Source organism: Scyliorhinus canicula, chromosome 16 (genome assembly GCF_902713615.1).
Source record: "Scyliorhinus canicula chromosome 16, sScyCan1.1, whole genome shotgun sequence".
Lineage (NCBI taxonomy): Eukaryota > Metazoa > Chordata > Chondrichthyes > Carcharhiniformes > Scyliorhinidae > Scyliorhinus > Scyliorhinus canicula.
Genome location: NC_052161.1, coordinates 58615089 through 58631101, shown reverse-complemented (window position 1 = coordinate 58631101; position 16013 = coordinate 58615089). Strand labels below are relative to the sequence as shown.

The 16013-nt window shown below is 53.3% G+C and overlaps 1 protein-coding gene across 6 annotated transcripts in view; it reads right to left on the bottom strand.

Moving 5' to 3' along the window:
• Positions 1-16013, bottom strand: part of kif20bb (kinesin family member 20Bb) — a 129965-nt gene that overhangs the window by 19178 nt on the left and 94774 nt on the right. For 4 of the 6 annotated variants that reach the window (XM_038773241.1, XM_038773238.1, XM_038773239.1 and 1 more), the window contains exons 28-30: positions 6171-6347; positions 4249-4446; positions 1715-1783 (exon numbers count right to left, since the gene is read on the bottom strand). In XM_038773241.1, coding sequence (XP_038629169.1) covers positions 1715-1783; positions 4249-4446; positions 6171-6347 — 444 coding nt within the window. The remainder of the gene's footprint in view (positions 1-1714; positions 1784-4248; positions 4447-6170; positions 6348-16013) is intronic. The other 2 variants (XM_038773244.1, XM_038773243.1) reach the window with 2 other exon arrangements.

The window sequence follows — 16013 nt, the reverse complement described above, 5'->3', positions numbered from 1 at the left end:
TCTTAAATCCATAACATAACCTGCACATCTCTGGACACGAACGGGTAATTTAGCATGGCCAATCAACCTAACCTGCAATGCTTCATGGCATCATAATCCTAAGGATCTGTTGTGGGACCTCAGGGCAGCGTTACAGCATAGATTTGCAAGAATATCAGGATTCCATAGAATCATAGAATTTACAGTGCAGGAGGCCATTCGGCCCATCGAGTCTGCACCGGCCCTTGGAAAGAACACCCTACCTAAGCCCACACCTCCACCCTATCCCCGTAACCCCACCTAACCTCTTTTGGACACTAAGAGCAATTTAGCATAGCCAATTTACCTAATCTGCACATCTTTCGACTGTGGGAGGAAACCGAAGCACCCGGAGGAAACACGGGGAGAACGTGCAGACTCCACACAGACAGTGACCCAAGTGGGATTTGAAACCTGGGACCCTGGAGCTGTGAAGCAACTGTGCTAACCACTGTGCCACGATGCTGCCCCCGGTTGAGGGGGTTAAATTTACAGACAAAATACAGTGGATTTGCAGTTCCTTTATTTTAGAAGGATAGAGGTGATTTAATTGAAATCTCTAAAATGATAAGAATTATATTGACTGGAGACATGAACTATTTTCTTTGTTGGGGTAATCCATTTTCTTTGTTGGGGCACCATTTTAAAATTAGAGCTAAATTATTCAGAAGCAAAATGAGGAAGCTCAAACCAAAGGACAATGAAATTCTCTTCCCACTAAAATGTTGTAAAAAGTAAATCAAAATTTGAAAGATGGAGATTGAAAAAAAAAATCAAAGAACATGGAGTAAAGGGGCTGTTTAGCACAGGGCTAAATCACTGGTTTTGAAAGCAGACCAAGCAGGACAGCAGCACGGTTCGATTCCCGTAACAGCCTCCCCGAACAGGCGTCGGAATGTGGCGACTTGGGGCTTTTCACAGAAACTTCATTTGAAGCCGACTCGTGACAATAAGTGATTTTCATTTTTTCATTTCATAAAGGCAGGAAGGTAGTTGAGATACTACAATTGGACTCACTGCCTCTAACCAATGGGTAGGTCAGGGTGACTGAGAAAGAAACCTGGTAGGGTTCTTACTTACGATTCCTTTGCAGCTATGAATGTCAGGTGTGGATAAGCTGTCTTTTATTGTTGAATAGCCTTGTATAACTGAGTTCACAAGGCTACTTAGGCAGAGTAGCCATGCATTGCTGATGCTCACAGAATCATCCACAAGTAGCAATCAGCACCATCACGAAAAATATATTTCAAATGAAACACAACACAGCAAACTAGAGATATATGCAATTGCTGATCGAGGATAAAGATGTCAAAGCTAGTTATGGTCCCTTTCACTTCCTGGTGCATTTAGCTGGAATTGGTATGCAGTTATTTCACTAGCAAGATCTCTATATCCTTTTGCAATTAATTCTGGCTGCATTTGTTGCACTGAGCAGAAAACACATTATCCTTAAAGATTTTATTCAGATTAACTTTCAGTTAGGAATTAAAGTAAATGGATAATATTTTTGCACATATGTATTGCATAGTTATTAGAATTAGACTTAAAATAGGCATATGCCTCTATTTAAATAGAACACTGCGATTTTGGACAATCAACAATCCCAAATTAATGAGTTATAATTCAAACATTGATTTCCTTTGAATTCAACTCTGCTTAAGATATTATTGCTTTTTTCAGCAACATAGTTTTGTACCTTACAAGTGCCAGCTGCTGAGGATTTCTTTGTAGAATTGCTTTTCCAGCAGCCTGACAGCATACCACTCTTGAAGGATAATTGTGAAATGAGGGGGAAAAAGTATATTTTAAGTATAATTATCAAAAAATGGTTATGTAGAAACGAAAATCTCATTAAAAATCTGGTGCAATATTTAAAATACTAAACAGACAAGTTTTAAAGAGCAATCTATATAATTTGTGGGAAGGTATCAATTAATAAGAACTTATAACAAATGCTACATTACTTAGCGGTTAAAATGCCGATGCATGAAATGAAATACCTTTCTATAGACTTCAAAGCTACCATCTCATCAGCAAATAAAATCCTCACTTTGGCAAGATGAAGCACACCATTCCAACAACGCCATGGATAAAATATCTTTGGGATATATGCTGACATAAACAGTACGCATATACTACCTGGAGCCTGGGAAATACCAGGGCTGCTTACTCAAGACCAGCCTAGCAAGGATACGTGCACACACACGCATACAATTAAAAAAACAAAACTACTGGATTGGTGAAGCAGAGTAGTTTCACACTACTTAAGCGGCTTCCCACATTTCAAAGGGAATCCAACATTCCTGCTTAGCCAATTCACTAGTCGTGCTCATCGACAATTACGCGTTTTAGGAAGCCATTTATAAACAAAACAAAACACAGCCTTACATTAATATTGCACGTTTCATGACCTCAGGAAGCTCCAAAATGCTCGACAGCCGGTTTGTATCCAGTTATGTACCACAAACAGCAATATTATGATGACCAGGGATAACTGCCCAATTCTTCTTCAAAATAGGGCCATTGGATCTAAGGCACATAGATTCTCCCAAAGGGAGACAAAGGGCACGATTCTCCGCTGCCCACGACGGGTCGGAGAATAGCGGGAGGGCCTTCCCGACATTTTTCCCGACCTCCCGCTATTCTCCCCCCTCCGGCACGGCACGAATCGCTGCTCGCCGTTTTTTACGGCAAACAGCGATTCTCCCCAGGCCGATGGGCCGAGTTCCCAGGCCTTTATGGCCGTTTTCACGAACGCAAACACACCTGCTCTCACTGTTCGTGACAACGGCCGCCAAGTGCCGTCCCGGACAACCATGGCACCGGGCACAAGGGTGGCATGGGCCTGCGATCGGTGGGAACTGATCTCGGGCAGCGGGTCCGATACCCGCGCACTCTTTGTTCCTCCGCCGCCCCGCAGGATCAGTACGCGGGGCGGCTGAGGGGCATGACGGCCCGCGCATGTGCGGGTTTGACGCATATGCGTGATGACGCCATCCGCGCATGCACGGGTTGTAGCCGTCCAACCCGCGCATGCGCGGCTGACGTCATCGTGCGCGTCAGCCGTCGTGACGCTTGGGCTTAGTGACAGTCGCTAAGCCCGTGATGCCGTTCTTCCCGGGGCCGCGTTGCTAGCCCCGACCCGGGGGGGGGGGGGGGGGATTCGGGTCCCGGGAGGGGGCGCGGAGGCTGCCGTGAAACACGGCCAGTTTCATGGCAGCCTTTCCGACTCTCCGCATTTGCGGAGAATCGCGCCCAAAGTGCCGACGCCGGAGTGTTTCACTCCGGTGTCGGAGGCCGCTCCTCGCCCCCTATTCTCCCACCCCAGGGGGCTAGGAGCGGCGGCGCGTCAATTTCGCGCGTCGGGCCTTGGCACCCACGTCAAAGCGGCGCCGCCTGAATGACGTGGCCGGCGGCGCCTAAATGACGTCACCCATGCATGCGCAGGTTGGCCGTCCTCCCCTCCGTCGCCCCACAAGACATGGAGGATTGATCTTGCGGGGCAGCGGAGGGAAGAGTGCGTCTTTCAGAGACGTCGGCCCGACGATCGGTGGGCATCGATCGCGGGCCAGACCCCTCCTGAGCACCCCCCTGGTGCTTGATCCTCCCCTCCCCCCCACTGGCCCCACAGGCAGCGGTCGCGCGCCGGCGTGAACCAGTCGGATTAGGCAGGCTACTTGGCCCATTCGGGCCGGAGAATCACCGCTCACCGTTTCTAACCGTTAGAAACGGCGAGCAGCGATTCTCCTAGCGGCCTGTCGCAAAACGCCATTTTGGGTGTGGGAGTCAGAGAATTGCGCCCAGGGTCTCGGTTAACATCTCACCTGAGCAACGGTAACCCCGACAGTGCAGCACCCCTTCAGTTCTGCACTGGGGTTTCACCTGAGGTTGTGTACTTGAACCCACAATCTACTAAAAGAAGAGAACTGTGTGCATGGATGCAACTAAGTTTGAAAAAAGTATTCCCTCAAGTCATATTGAAGGCATTATAGGAACGTAATTTAGCAGCTCTTGTAGTATAGTGGTAGCATCTGTATCGTGAACCAGTGATCCGGGTTCGAGTCCAACACCAGGGCTTGTTGGTCATGGCAGAATCTTTCATTACATGGTTCAACAGGCTGATAATCAACACTGAAATTCTTCCACCACTATTCACTAAACAAAAAAGGGGGAAGCATTGTGCAAGTGAAGATTCGCTAAAAAATAAAATCCTCAACACGGATTCTTTACCTCCTCGAGTGCAGAGCTTTTTCTTTTTTTGTTGGATCTGGGTATTTTCACAGTAATCAAATTGCCACTCGATTCTTTCACCGACATCTTGTTTGGTTGAAGTGGTGTGAACTGAATCTCGAGTTGAGGTTTTGGAAACCTACTTGTTTTTTCTCCATTTTCCGTTGAAACTTCTGAAGAATCTAGGACATTTTCTGACTGGTCAACAGATCACAAGAATTTTATAAACAAAAGAAAAGTAAAGCTTCAAACAGTTCATTCATTTTCAAATTAAAATAAAATAGTGATTATAAATATATAATTCACGAAAAATAATAATTACTCACTTTCATCCCAAGTTCCAAATGTAAAGTGAGCCACTATAGTAATATGATTGACCTCTTATGGTTCTTAACTAATCCACTGTTCAACTTCATATTAGCTTTGCACATCATGGGCTGGATTTTCCGACCCCCTGCCGGGTCGGAGAATCGCTTGGGAGGGGGGGGGGGGGGGGGGGGGGGGGGCGGGCCCGCGTGAATCCTGCCCCCGCCGTCTCCCGCACCAGATATTCGGCAGGGGCGGGAATCATGCCGCGCCTGTCGGCGGGGCCCCCCCGGCAATTCTCCGGCCCGCGAGGGGCCGAAGTCCTGCAAGCGTGAATCAAAACACCTCCCTTACTGGCGGCGCGGGCGGGCTGCGAAATGGCCCCGGGGGGTGCTCCCACGGTGGCCTGGCCCGCGATTGGGGCCCACCGATCGGCGGGTGGGCCTGTGCCGTGGGGGCACTTTTCTTTCCGCGTTGGCCATAGCCTTCATGATGGCCGATGCAGAAGTGACCCCCTCCCCTGCGCACGAGCGGGGATGACGTCAGCAGCCACTGACGCTCAGGCGCATGCGCAGACTTCCGCCGGCCGGCGAAGTCCCTTCGGCCCCGGCTGGCGTGGCGCCAAAGGCCTTTCCCGCCAGCTGGCCAGGTGAGGGCTTGGCCCCCAAGGGTGCGGAGAAATCTGCACCTTTGGGGCGGCCCGACGATTGAGTGGTGCACGCCATTCCATCCCGCCGGGACCCCCGCCCCACCGGGTAGGGGAGAATCCAGCCCCATGAGTGTGATTCTCCCAAAAATGTTTAAGTGTCTATTTTGGGTGGGTTAGACAAGATGACTCGTGCCAGGTATTTGGTGCGATCCAGACTGGTATTCACCAACACTTTGGAGCTTGGGGAGTTTCTCACTGGTAAACCCCACACTGGAATTTTTTTCTGCAGTGGGAAACTAAAGTTTCCAGCGAGACCGGCTCCTCAGAGATCGGGTTAGCCATTTTCAAAGGCAGTTTGAGGGTCCCTCACACCCACAGAAATGTGCAATGCCCTCCAACCCTCATCCCCGGAAGAACAAACATCACCCCCCCGCCCATCATTAAAAGTCCACATGACTCTCCCATCCCCCCAAAGTGGGCACACTATACTATGGGATCATTGAGAGCCCCCCACCTTTAGGCCACCCCACCTCTTCTTAACCCCCCCCTTTATACCTCCTCCTTTCATGGGCATGGTCCCCATAGACCCGGTGCCAGGTTGGTATGGAGAGGAGGTTTCTGTGGCCTCGGAGTCCCCTGGCATGGCCATCACGCCTGGTCACTGCCTGTGGAGACCACTACCAGTCCACACTGGAACGAGGCCTTGCTGGTGTGGCCAGTGACTACGGGGGGGGGGGGGGGGGGGCATGTGGCCTCGAAAAAAGGCCAAGCGTATTATAGTTAAGCTTGGTGGTTCATTAAATATTATCTGGATCACGCCATCGTTGTGAGCCGGGTGCATCGCGATCGGCTCTGCGCCCGGTGTGGAACTCATTTTGGGCCTGTACCATTATGCACCAGTGCAACAGGATCAACACTGGGCGCAATGGGGTGGGAAAATCATTGAATACACGCACACTCTTCTCACCTCTTCTAGGCTCCCCTTTGAAGAAGCTTCGAGTTTTCTTATTTCTTCATCTTTCTGTTTGTTGCTGGTTATAAGATGTCCAAGCTTCACTTCGAGCTCCTTTACCAAGTTGTCCCGCTCTTCTCGCCATTTTTGCAGATTCTTATCCTTCTCAATTAGCTCAGCTGCAATACTTTCCTGAACCAAGAAAAACAATTTAACTGCTTAGAATACTTACCATAGTTGTTATACACGAGTTGCATTTATACAGGGGTTTTTCTGTCCTCAGGATATTCTCAGCCGACAAATTAGCAGTTACTATCATGTTGGCAAATATGACAGCCAATTTGCAAACGGAGGTCCCATATAACAGGAAATTAGATAAATTCCCAATTCATCCTTTTTCTTAGTGTAGATGGAGGGCTAACTGTTGGCTAGCTTACTGATAAAACTTCAGATTTCTATGACAAAGCAGCACTTCCTTATCCCTCGGTGACAGGGTTGGTGTGTAGGGGTTTTTAATTGCCCCTATATTGACTGAGACTCACTTAGTGCTCAGGGCTTCCATGGGGCAGTTTGTAAGGTGTGTCCAGGAAGGCTTCTTGATGCAATATGTAGATAATCCAACTAGGGAAGGGGCAGTACTGGACCTGGTATTGGGGAATGAACCTGGACAGGTGGTTGAGGTATCAGTTAGGGGAACATTTTGGGAGTAGTGACCGCAATTCCGTAGGTTTTAGGGTACTTTTGGATAGGGAAGAGGACAACCCTCGCATTAAGGTGATAATCCAGGGAAAGGCAAATTACGATAACATTAGACAGGAATTGAGGAATTTGGATTGGGTCCAACTGTTGGAGGGTAAATCAACATCGGACATGTGGGAGTCTTTCATGTGACAGTTGATTAAGATTCAGAAAAGTCATGTTCCTGACAAACGAAGTTTAGGAAGCCTTGGTTAACGAGGGATATTTTGACACTCATAAAAAAGAAAAAGGAGGCTTTTGTGCAGTCTAGAATGGTGGGGGACAGTCAAAACCCTAGAGGAGTATAAATAAAGGAGAAAGGCACTGAAGTGGGAAATTAGGAAGGCTAGGAGGGGTCATGAAAAGTCCTTGGCAAAAAGGTGAATCCCAAAGCTTTTTATTAATATGTAAAATGCAAGAGGGTGGCCAGGGAAAGGACTGGACCACTTATGGGCAGTGGGGGGAATCTATGTGTTGAGCCAGCGGAAATGGGCGAGGCACTAAAGGAGTACTTTGCATCAGTGTTCACCAAATGGGCAGCACGGTAGCATGGTGGTTAGCATCAATGCTTCACAGCTCCAGGGTCCCAGGTTCGATTCCCGGCTGGGTCACTGTCTGTGCGGAGTCTGCACGTCCTCCCCGTGTGTGCGTGGGTTTCCTCCGGGTGCTCCGGTTTCCTCCCACAGTCCAAAGATGTGCGGGTTAGGTGGATTGGCCAGGCTAAATTGCCCTTAGTGTCCTAAAAAATAAGGTTAATGGGGGTTGTTGGGTTACTGGTATAGGGTGGATACGTGGGCTTGAGTAGGGTGACCATTGCTCGGCACAACATCGAGGGCCGAATGGCCTGTTCTGTGCTGTACTGTTCTAATTCTAAAAAAAAAAAGAAAAGGACTTTGTGGAAGATGATTCTTGGGTAGGGTGTGTGGACAGTCTGAGTCATGTTGACATCGAAAAAGAGGAGGGATTGGTCTTTTAAAATAATAATTATTAATAATCAAATCGCTTAATGTCACAAGTAGGCTTCAATGAAGTTACTGTGAAAAGTCCCTAGTCGCCACATTCCGGCGCCTGTTCGGGGAGGCCGGTACGCATTCACTTTGGTGAACACGATCGTGGTGGTCAAGCTACGAAGAGATAGACAAGTATCCTGGGCCGGATGGGATTTAACCCAGAATATTGAGGGAAGCAATGGAGGAAAATGCTGGGGTCTTGACAGACATCTTTGCATTCTCATTGGCTATAGGCGAGATCCCAGAGGACTGAAGAATAGCTAATGTGGTACCGCTATTTAAGAAAGGGAGCAGGGATAATCCAGAAAACTATAGGCCGGTGAGCCTCACGTCGGTAGTAGGTAAATTATTGGAGAGAATTCTCAGGGACAGGATTTATCTCGGACAGGATTTATACCCACTTGGAAACAAATAGACTCATCAGCTATCGACAGCATGGTTTTGTGAAGGGGCGGTCGCGTCTCACTAACCGTATCGAGTTTTTTGAGGAGGCGACAAAGATGATTGATGAGAGAGGGGAGGGCGGTGGATGTTGTTTACATGGGACTTCAGTAAAGCCTTTGACAAGGTGCCTCATGGCAGACTGGTACAAAAAGGTGAAGTCACACGGGATCAGAGGTGAGGTGGTAAGATCGATACAGAACTGGCTCGGTGACAGAAGGCAAAGGATAGCAATAGAAGGATGTTTTTCTGAATGGAAGGTTGTGACTAGTGGTGTTCCACAGGGATCGGTGCTTGGGCCTCTGTTGTTTGTAGTATACATAATCGATTTGGAGGAAAATGCAGGTGATCTGATTAGTAAGTCTGCGGATGACAATAAGGTTCGTGGAGTGGCAGGTTGCAGACTTGGCCAGAGAAATGGCAAATGGAGCTTAATCCAGGCAAATTTGAGGGAATGCATTTTGGGAGGTCTAACATAGAGGAGAAATATACCGTAAATGGCAAAACTCTTAGGAATATAGAAAAACAAAGAGACCTGGACATGCAGATCCACAGATCTTTAAACGTGGCAACACAAGTAAACAAGGTAGTTAAAAAGACATGTGGAATGCTTGCCTTCATTGGATGGGTATAAAAACTGGCAAGTCATGCTGCAATTGTACAGAACCTTGGTACGGCTGAACTTGGAATATTGCACACAATTCTGATCGCAACACTACCAGACGGATGTGTAGGCTTTGGAGATGGTGTAGAGGTGGTTTACCAGGATGTTGCGTGTTCTGAGGGGTGTTAGTATGCGAAGAGGCTGAATAGACTCGGACTGTTTTCATTAGAACGACGGAGGTTGAGGGGTGACATGAGATATCCACAAGATTATGAGTGGTATGGATAGAGTGGATGGGCAGGCACTTTTTCCCAGGGTGGAGGGGTCAGTCACCAGGGGGCATAGGTTCCATGGAGCAAAGTTTAAAGGAGATGTGCGAGGCAGGTTTTTTTTTTAAATACACAAATGGTGGTGAGTGCCTGGAACACGTTGCCAGGGGACGTTGTGGAACCAGATACATTAACGGTGTTCAAAAGGCATCTTGACACATACATGGACAGGGTGGATATAGAGGGATACGGCACAAAGAAGTGCTGAGGGTTTTGGTCAAGTTTGGTATCATGACCGGTACAGGCTTGCTGTGACAAAGGATCTGTTCCTGTGCTGTATTGTTCTTTGTGCTTTCTTGAACGAACAACCTAAATATGGGTCCATGCTGTTCTGACACTTAAATAAATAACTTTGAATCAAACCCAACTGTTACCACTGAGGCAACCCGACACTTCAGAGAAATCTCTACAGGGAAAAAAAAAATCTAGTGCAATATAACTCTTAATCAAGCTGTCATCTCCAATAAATGAAAGCCACATGGAGATCCAAATCAAAGATCTGAGGCGCAATTCTCCACTCCCCATGGCGGGCGGGAGAATCGCGGGGGGGGGGGGGGGGGGCGGGAGAATCGCGGGGGGGGGGGGCGGCGGAGAATCGCGGGGGGGGGGGAGGCGGGCGGGAGAATCGCGGGGGGGGGGGGGGGGGCGGGCGGGAGAATCGCGGCGTAGAATCGAGGGGGGGCGGGCGGGAGAATCGCGGGGGGGGGCGGGAGAATCGCGGGGGTGGCGGGCGGGAGAATCGCGGGGTGTGCGGGCGGAGAATCGCGGGGGTGGCGGGCGGGAGAATCGCGGGGGTGGCGGGCGGGAATCGCGGGGTGCGGGCGGGAGAATCGCGGGGTGGCGGGCGGGAGAATCGCGGGGTGGCGGGCGGGAGAATCGCGGGGGTGGCGGGCGGAGAATCGCGGGGTGGCGGGCGGAGATCGCGGGGTGGCGGCGGAGAATCGCGGGGGTGGCGGGCGGGAGAATCGCGGGGGTGGCGGGCGGGAGAATCGCGGGGGTGGCGGGCGGGAGAATCGCGGGGGTGGCGGGCGGGAGAATCGCGGGGGTGGCGGGCGGGAGAATCGCGGGGGTGGCGGGCGGGAGAATCGCGGGGGTGGGCGGGCGGGAGAATCGCGGGGGTGGCGGGCGGGAGAATCGCGGGGGTGGCGGGCGGGAGAATCGCGGGGGTGGCGGGCGATTCCCGCCACGCCGCTCCGGCACCCGCACGCGATTCTCCCCCCAAAACGGCATGCCGCGTTTTACGACAGGCCGCTCGGAGAATCGCCGCTTCTTTTATTAAATACTTTTTATTTAAAAATTTTGAAATATGTATAACAGAACAATAATAATAACAATAATAAACACACCCCGGCACCCGTAACACCGCATATAACGAACCCCCCCCCCCACCCCAAAACCTTTTCCCTTTCTCCCTCCCCCTTTTCCCTTTCCTCCCCCTCTTCCCCTTCCACCCTCCCCCCTTTCCTCCTTCCCCCCCTCACCCCTTTTCCCTTCCCCCCCCTCACCCCCTTTCCCTTCCCCCCCTCACCCCCTTTCCCTTCCCCCCTTCTTTCCCACCCCACTTCCCCTTTCCCCCCCACTTCCCCCTCCCCTTTCCCCCCCATCGTTTTTCTCCCCTCCCCCTCCCCCCTTTTCCTCCCCCTCCCTTACCACCCCCTCCCCTTTCCCCCCTCCACCCTTTTCCTCCCCCTCTCCCCCCCACCCTGTCCCCCTTCACCCCTTTTTCCTCCCCCTCTCCCCCCTTTCCTCCTTCCCCCCCTTTCCCTTCCACCCCCTCACCCCCTTTCCCTTCCCCCCCTTCTTTCCCACCCCCCCTTTCCCCCCCACTTCCCCACCCCCCCTTCCCCCCCATCGCTTTTCCCTCCCCCCCTTTCCCATCCACCCCCTCCCCCTTTTTCTCCCCCTCTCCCTTTTCCTCCCCTCCCCCCTTTTCCTCCCCCTCCCCTTTCCCCCCTTTTTCCTCCCCCTCCCCCCCCACACCCCTTTTTCCTCCCCCTCTCCCCCCTTTTTCCTCCCCACCCCATCCCCCTCTCCCCCCCTTTTTCTCCCCCTCCCCACCCCCCTTTTCCCTCCCTCCTTTTTCCTCCCCACCCCGTCCCCCTCTCCCTTTTTCTCCCCCTCCCCATCCCCCTTTTCCCTCCCCCCTCCTCCTCCCCCTCCCCCCCCCTTTTCCCTCCCTCCTCCCCATCCCCCCCACCTGCCCTCCCCTCCCCCCCACCTGCCCTCCCCTCCCCCCCACCTGCCCTCCCCTCCCCCCCTGCAACTTACCGCTCACCATCACATATCTGCCGCCACTATCAGGCACCACCTTAGACGCCTCAAACGCCACCCTCTTCCCCACCAGGATCGCCACCCCCGGTTCTTCGCGTCGAGCCCTGAATGGAAAACCTGCCCCACCCACCCCTTCCTCAGACGAACCTGGTCCGCCACCTTCAGGTGAGTCTCCTGGAGCATGGCCACATCCACCTTCAGCCCCTTCAGATGCGAAAACACCCAGGCCCGCTTAACCGGCCCATTCAACCCCCTCACGTTCCACGTGATCAGCCGGATCAGGGGGCACCCCGCCCCCCGTCGACTAGCCATAGCCCATCGACTGCTCGCCCCTGGCCAGCACCCCCCACTCGGCCCGTTTCCCACGGCGATAGAACATCACTCCGACCCACACCAGCTCCTCCCTGGCCAATCCAGCAGCAACCCGTTATCCCACCCCCCAATCCAAACTAGGACCCCTCCTAGCCGCGACGCTCCCTCCATAATACTCCCGTGAGCCAGCTGACTTCTGCTGACCCCGGCAGCTCCCGCCCTAACTCCGACCCCTCCCGATATGGGGTCACCCCTCCCCCCCTGCAGCAGCTCCTTGGCACCGCTCCAGCGCGGGAAAACGGAACTGATATCCACGCCCCTTGCCTCCAGCACCACCCCCCTCGTCCCGCAGCGCGGGAAACCAGAGGAAAGCCCGCGCTTTCCCACTGCCCCACCCCATCCCCTCAACGCAGCTCCCAAATAGCAGTCCCAACCCATCCACCAACCCCGTACAAACAAAAACAGAACAACCACAGACCCCAACACCCCCCTTAAAACACAAAACCATAACCAACATCATCCGAAAACGGGAAAAAAAAACCAAACAGAATAACCAGCAACTGCATAAACAGTGATACAGAAAACCCACACAGCCCCCAATCCCTAGTTCGAGTCCAACTTATCAGCCTGCACAAAGGCCCACGCCTCCTCCGGGGACTCAAAATAGTAATGCCGGTCCTTGTAGGTGACCCACAAGCACGCAGACGGCAGCATGCCGAATTTCACCTGCTTGCTGTGGAGCACCGCCTTCGTCCGGTTGAACCCGGCCCTCCGCTTAGCCACCTCCGCTCTCCAGTCCTGGTAGACGCGCACTACCAAATTCTCCCACTTGCTTCTCCTCACCTTCTTGGCCCATCGCAGCACACACTCCCAGTCACTGAACCGATGGAACCGAACCAGCACCGCCTGCGGGGGTTCATTCGCCTTAGGCCGCCTGGCCAGTACTCTGTGGGCCCCCTCCAGCTCCAGGGGCAGATGGAAGGATCCTGCCCCCACCAGCGAGTTCAACATCACGGCCACATAGGCCAGCAGGTCCGACCCCTCCAGCCCCTCCGCGAGGCCCAGGATCCGCAAGTTCTTCCTCCTTGATCGAAACTCCATCTCCTCGAAACGATCTTGCCACTTTTTGTGGAGCGCCTCGTGCATCTCCACCTTCCCCATGAGGGCCGAGACCTCATCCTCGCGCTCAGAGGCCTGCTGCTGCAATTCAAGGATCGCTGCACCCTGGGTTGTCTGGGTCTCCAGCAGCTTACTTGTCGTAACCTTCAGGGATTACCCCTTTCAGCTTCGTAAAATAGCGCAGAAGGGCCGCCTGCTGCTCCTCCGCCCACTGCCTCCACTCCTCAGGGGCTCCACCGGCCGCCATTTTGTCCACCTTCCCCCACTTTTCCAGGGGAGTTGCTGCCGTTTTTCTCCTCGCCCCACTCCGGGTCCGCACTATAAATCCCAGGGGGTTTTGCTCCAGACCCCTTTACCCACCGGGAGTCATCGAATCAGCGCCGTTAGGGGCCCTTAAAAGAGCCTACAAGTCCTATAAAAGCGGGAGCTGCCGAACGTGCGGCTTAGCTCCGCACAGCCGCAACCGGAAGTCCCGCTCGCCGTTTCTAACGGTCAAGTGTCGATTCTCCGGCCCGGATGGGCCAAGCGACCTGCCCAAATCCGGCAGGTCCACGCCGGCGCCAACCTCACCTGGTCGCTGCCGGCGTGAACAGCGCGAACGCTGTGTCGACGGCCTGTGCCCGGGGGGGGGGGGGGGGGGGGGGAAGAAAAATCGGGCACTTGGTTGGGGGGGGGGGGCTCAGTAGGGTCTGGCCCGCGATCAGTGCCCACCGATCGGCGGGCCGGAGTCTCTAAAGGACGCACTCTTTTCCTCCGCCGCCCTGCAAGAATAATCTTCCATGTCTTGCGGGGTGCCCACAGGGAGGAAGACAACCGCGCATGCGCGGGTTGGCGCCGGCCAACCTGCTCATGTGCGGGATGATGTCTTTCACGCGGCGCCAAGGCCTGGCACGCGTAAATGACGTGGCGCCGCTCCTAGCCCCCCCCCGGGGGTGGAAGAATAGGGGGTGAGGAACGGCCTCCGACGCCGGAGTGAAACGGAGGGAAAAGAGTGCGTCTCTTAGAGACGGCGGCCCAACAATGGGCACCGATCGCGGGCCAGACATCTGACGAGCACGCCCATGGTGCTCGATCCTCTCTCTGCCCCCCACAAGCCCCACACTTACCTGTTGCGCACTGTTCACGCCGGCAGTGACCAGGTGTGGTTGACGCCGGCGTGAACAGGTTGGGGTCGTCAGGCCGCTCGGCCCATTCGGGCCGGAGAATCGCCGGTCGCCGTGAAAAACGGCGAGTGGCGAATCTCCGAGCGGCGTGTCACAAATCGCGACACGCCATTTGGGGGTTGCAGAAGGAGTCTGCACCAGCCCTTGGAAAGAGCATCTGATCCACGCATCCACCCTATCCCCGTAACCCCACCAACCTTTTTGGACACCAAGGAGAATTTAGCATAGCCAATCCACTTAACCTGCACGTCTTTGGACTGCAGCATCCGGAGGAACCCACGCAGATACGGGAAGAACGTGCAGACTCCATACAGACAGTAACCCAAGCCGGGATCGAACCTGGGACCCTGGAGCTGTGAAGCAACTGTGCTAACCACTGTGCTGCCATGATGCCCAAATCCACCCAGTGTGGCGCATGATCACACACCACAATCACCGAATATACGGCCCCAACCACCCCTGCCATTAGGTGATGTCAAATCTGGCCTGGTTGATATCAGTAGTGAAACTGTTTCACGTTAAGTGAAATAACAGCCATTCTATGAAAAACAGAACAAAATTGACCCTTGAAAACTTTACATAGTTGCTTGCCAAGATCCTAGATTATCACTGCGGTCCAACTTAAGTCAACATCTTTGTTGAATACTGAAAAGTTGCAACAGTAGAAGCAGAACTCAAATATTAGAGTGCATTTGAATGTAATGCTCGATGAAACTTGGGATTCCCCAAGGATCTTGCAGGCCTAACCATAACATTCCATCCATATTGGAATTTGACTTGACCAATACATTACTTTAGATCATTCTTGGGATGGGGATGCTTAGCAGGTGGAAAGTCCAAAGATGTGCAGGTTAGGTGGATTGGCCATGCTAAATTGCCCCTTGGTGCCCAAAACCTTAGGTGGAGTTATGGGGATAGGGTGGAGGCGTGGGCCTAAGTAGGGTGCTCTTTCCAAGCGCTGGTGGAGACTTGATGCGATTTTTCTGTGATTCCAAATGGAAAATATATTTTTTAAAATAAATTTAGAGTACCCAATCATGGGCTGGATTCTCCGAACCCCGGTGGGTCGGAGAATCGCCGGGGCGGGGGCAGCATGAATCTCACCCCGCCAGCCGCCAAATTCTCTGGCACCAGAGATTCGGTGGGGGCGGGAATTGCGCCGCACCGGTCGGCAGCCCCCCCCTACCCCCGGGCGATTCTCCGGCCCGCGATGGGCTGAAGTCCCGCTGCTGTAATACCTGGCGTGAATCAAACCACCTCCCTTACAGGCGGCGCGGGTGGGCTCCAGGGTGGCCGATGCGGATGTGACCCCCTCCCCTGCGCATGCGCAGGGATGACGTCAGCAGCCGCTGACGCTCCCGCGCAAGCGCAGAATTCCGCCGGCCGGCGAAGTCCCTTCGGCCCCGGTTGGCGTGGCACCAAAGGCCTTCCACGCCAGCCGACGGGACGCCAACCACTCCAACGCGGGCCTAGCCTCTCAAGGTGAGGGATTGGCCCCTAAAGGTGCGGAGGATTCCGCACCTTTGGGGCAGCTCAACGCCGGAGTGGTTCACGCCACTCCATCCCACCAGGACTCCTCGCCCCGCCGGTTAGGGGAGAATCCAGCCCCATGTGTTTTTCCAATTAAGGGGCAATCCACCTAACCTGCACATCTTTGGGTTGTGGGGGTGAAACCCACAGACTCGGGGAGAATGCGCAAACAGTACAAGGACAGTGACCCGGGGCCGAGATTGAACCCAGTCCTTACTGCCGTAGGCAGCACCACTGCACCACCGTGCTGCTCGTAAATGGGAAATTTCAAATAGGTTTATGTCATTACAATTCAACATCTCCCTCCCACCCCTACTAAAGGCTGATGCCTGATGAAGACA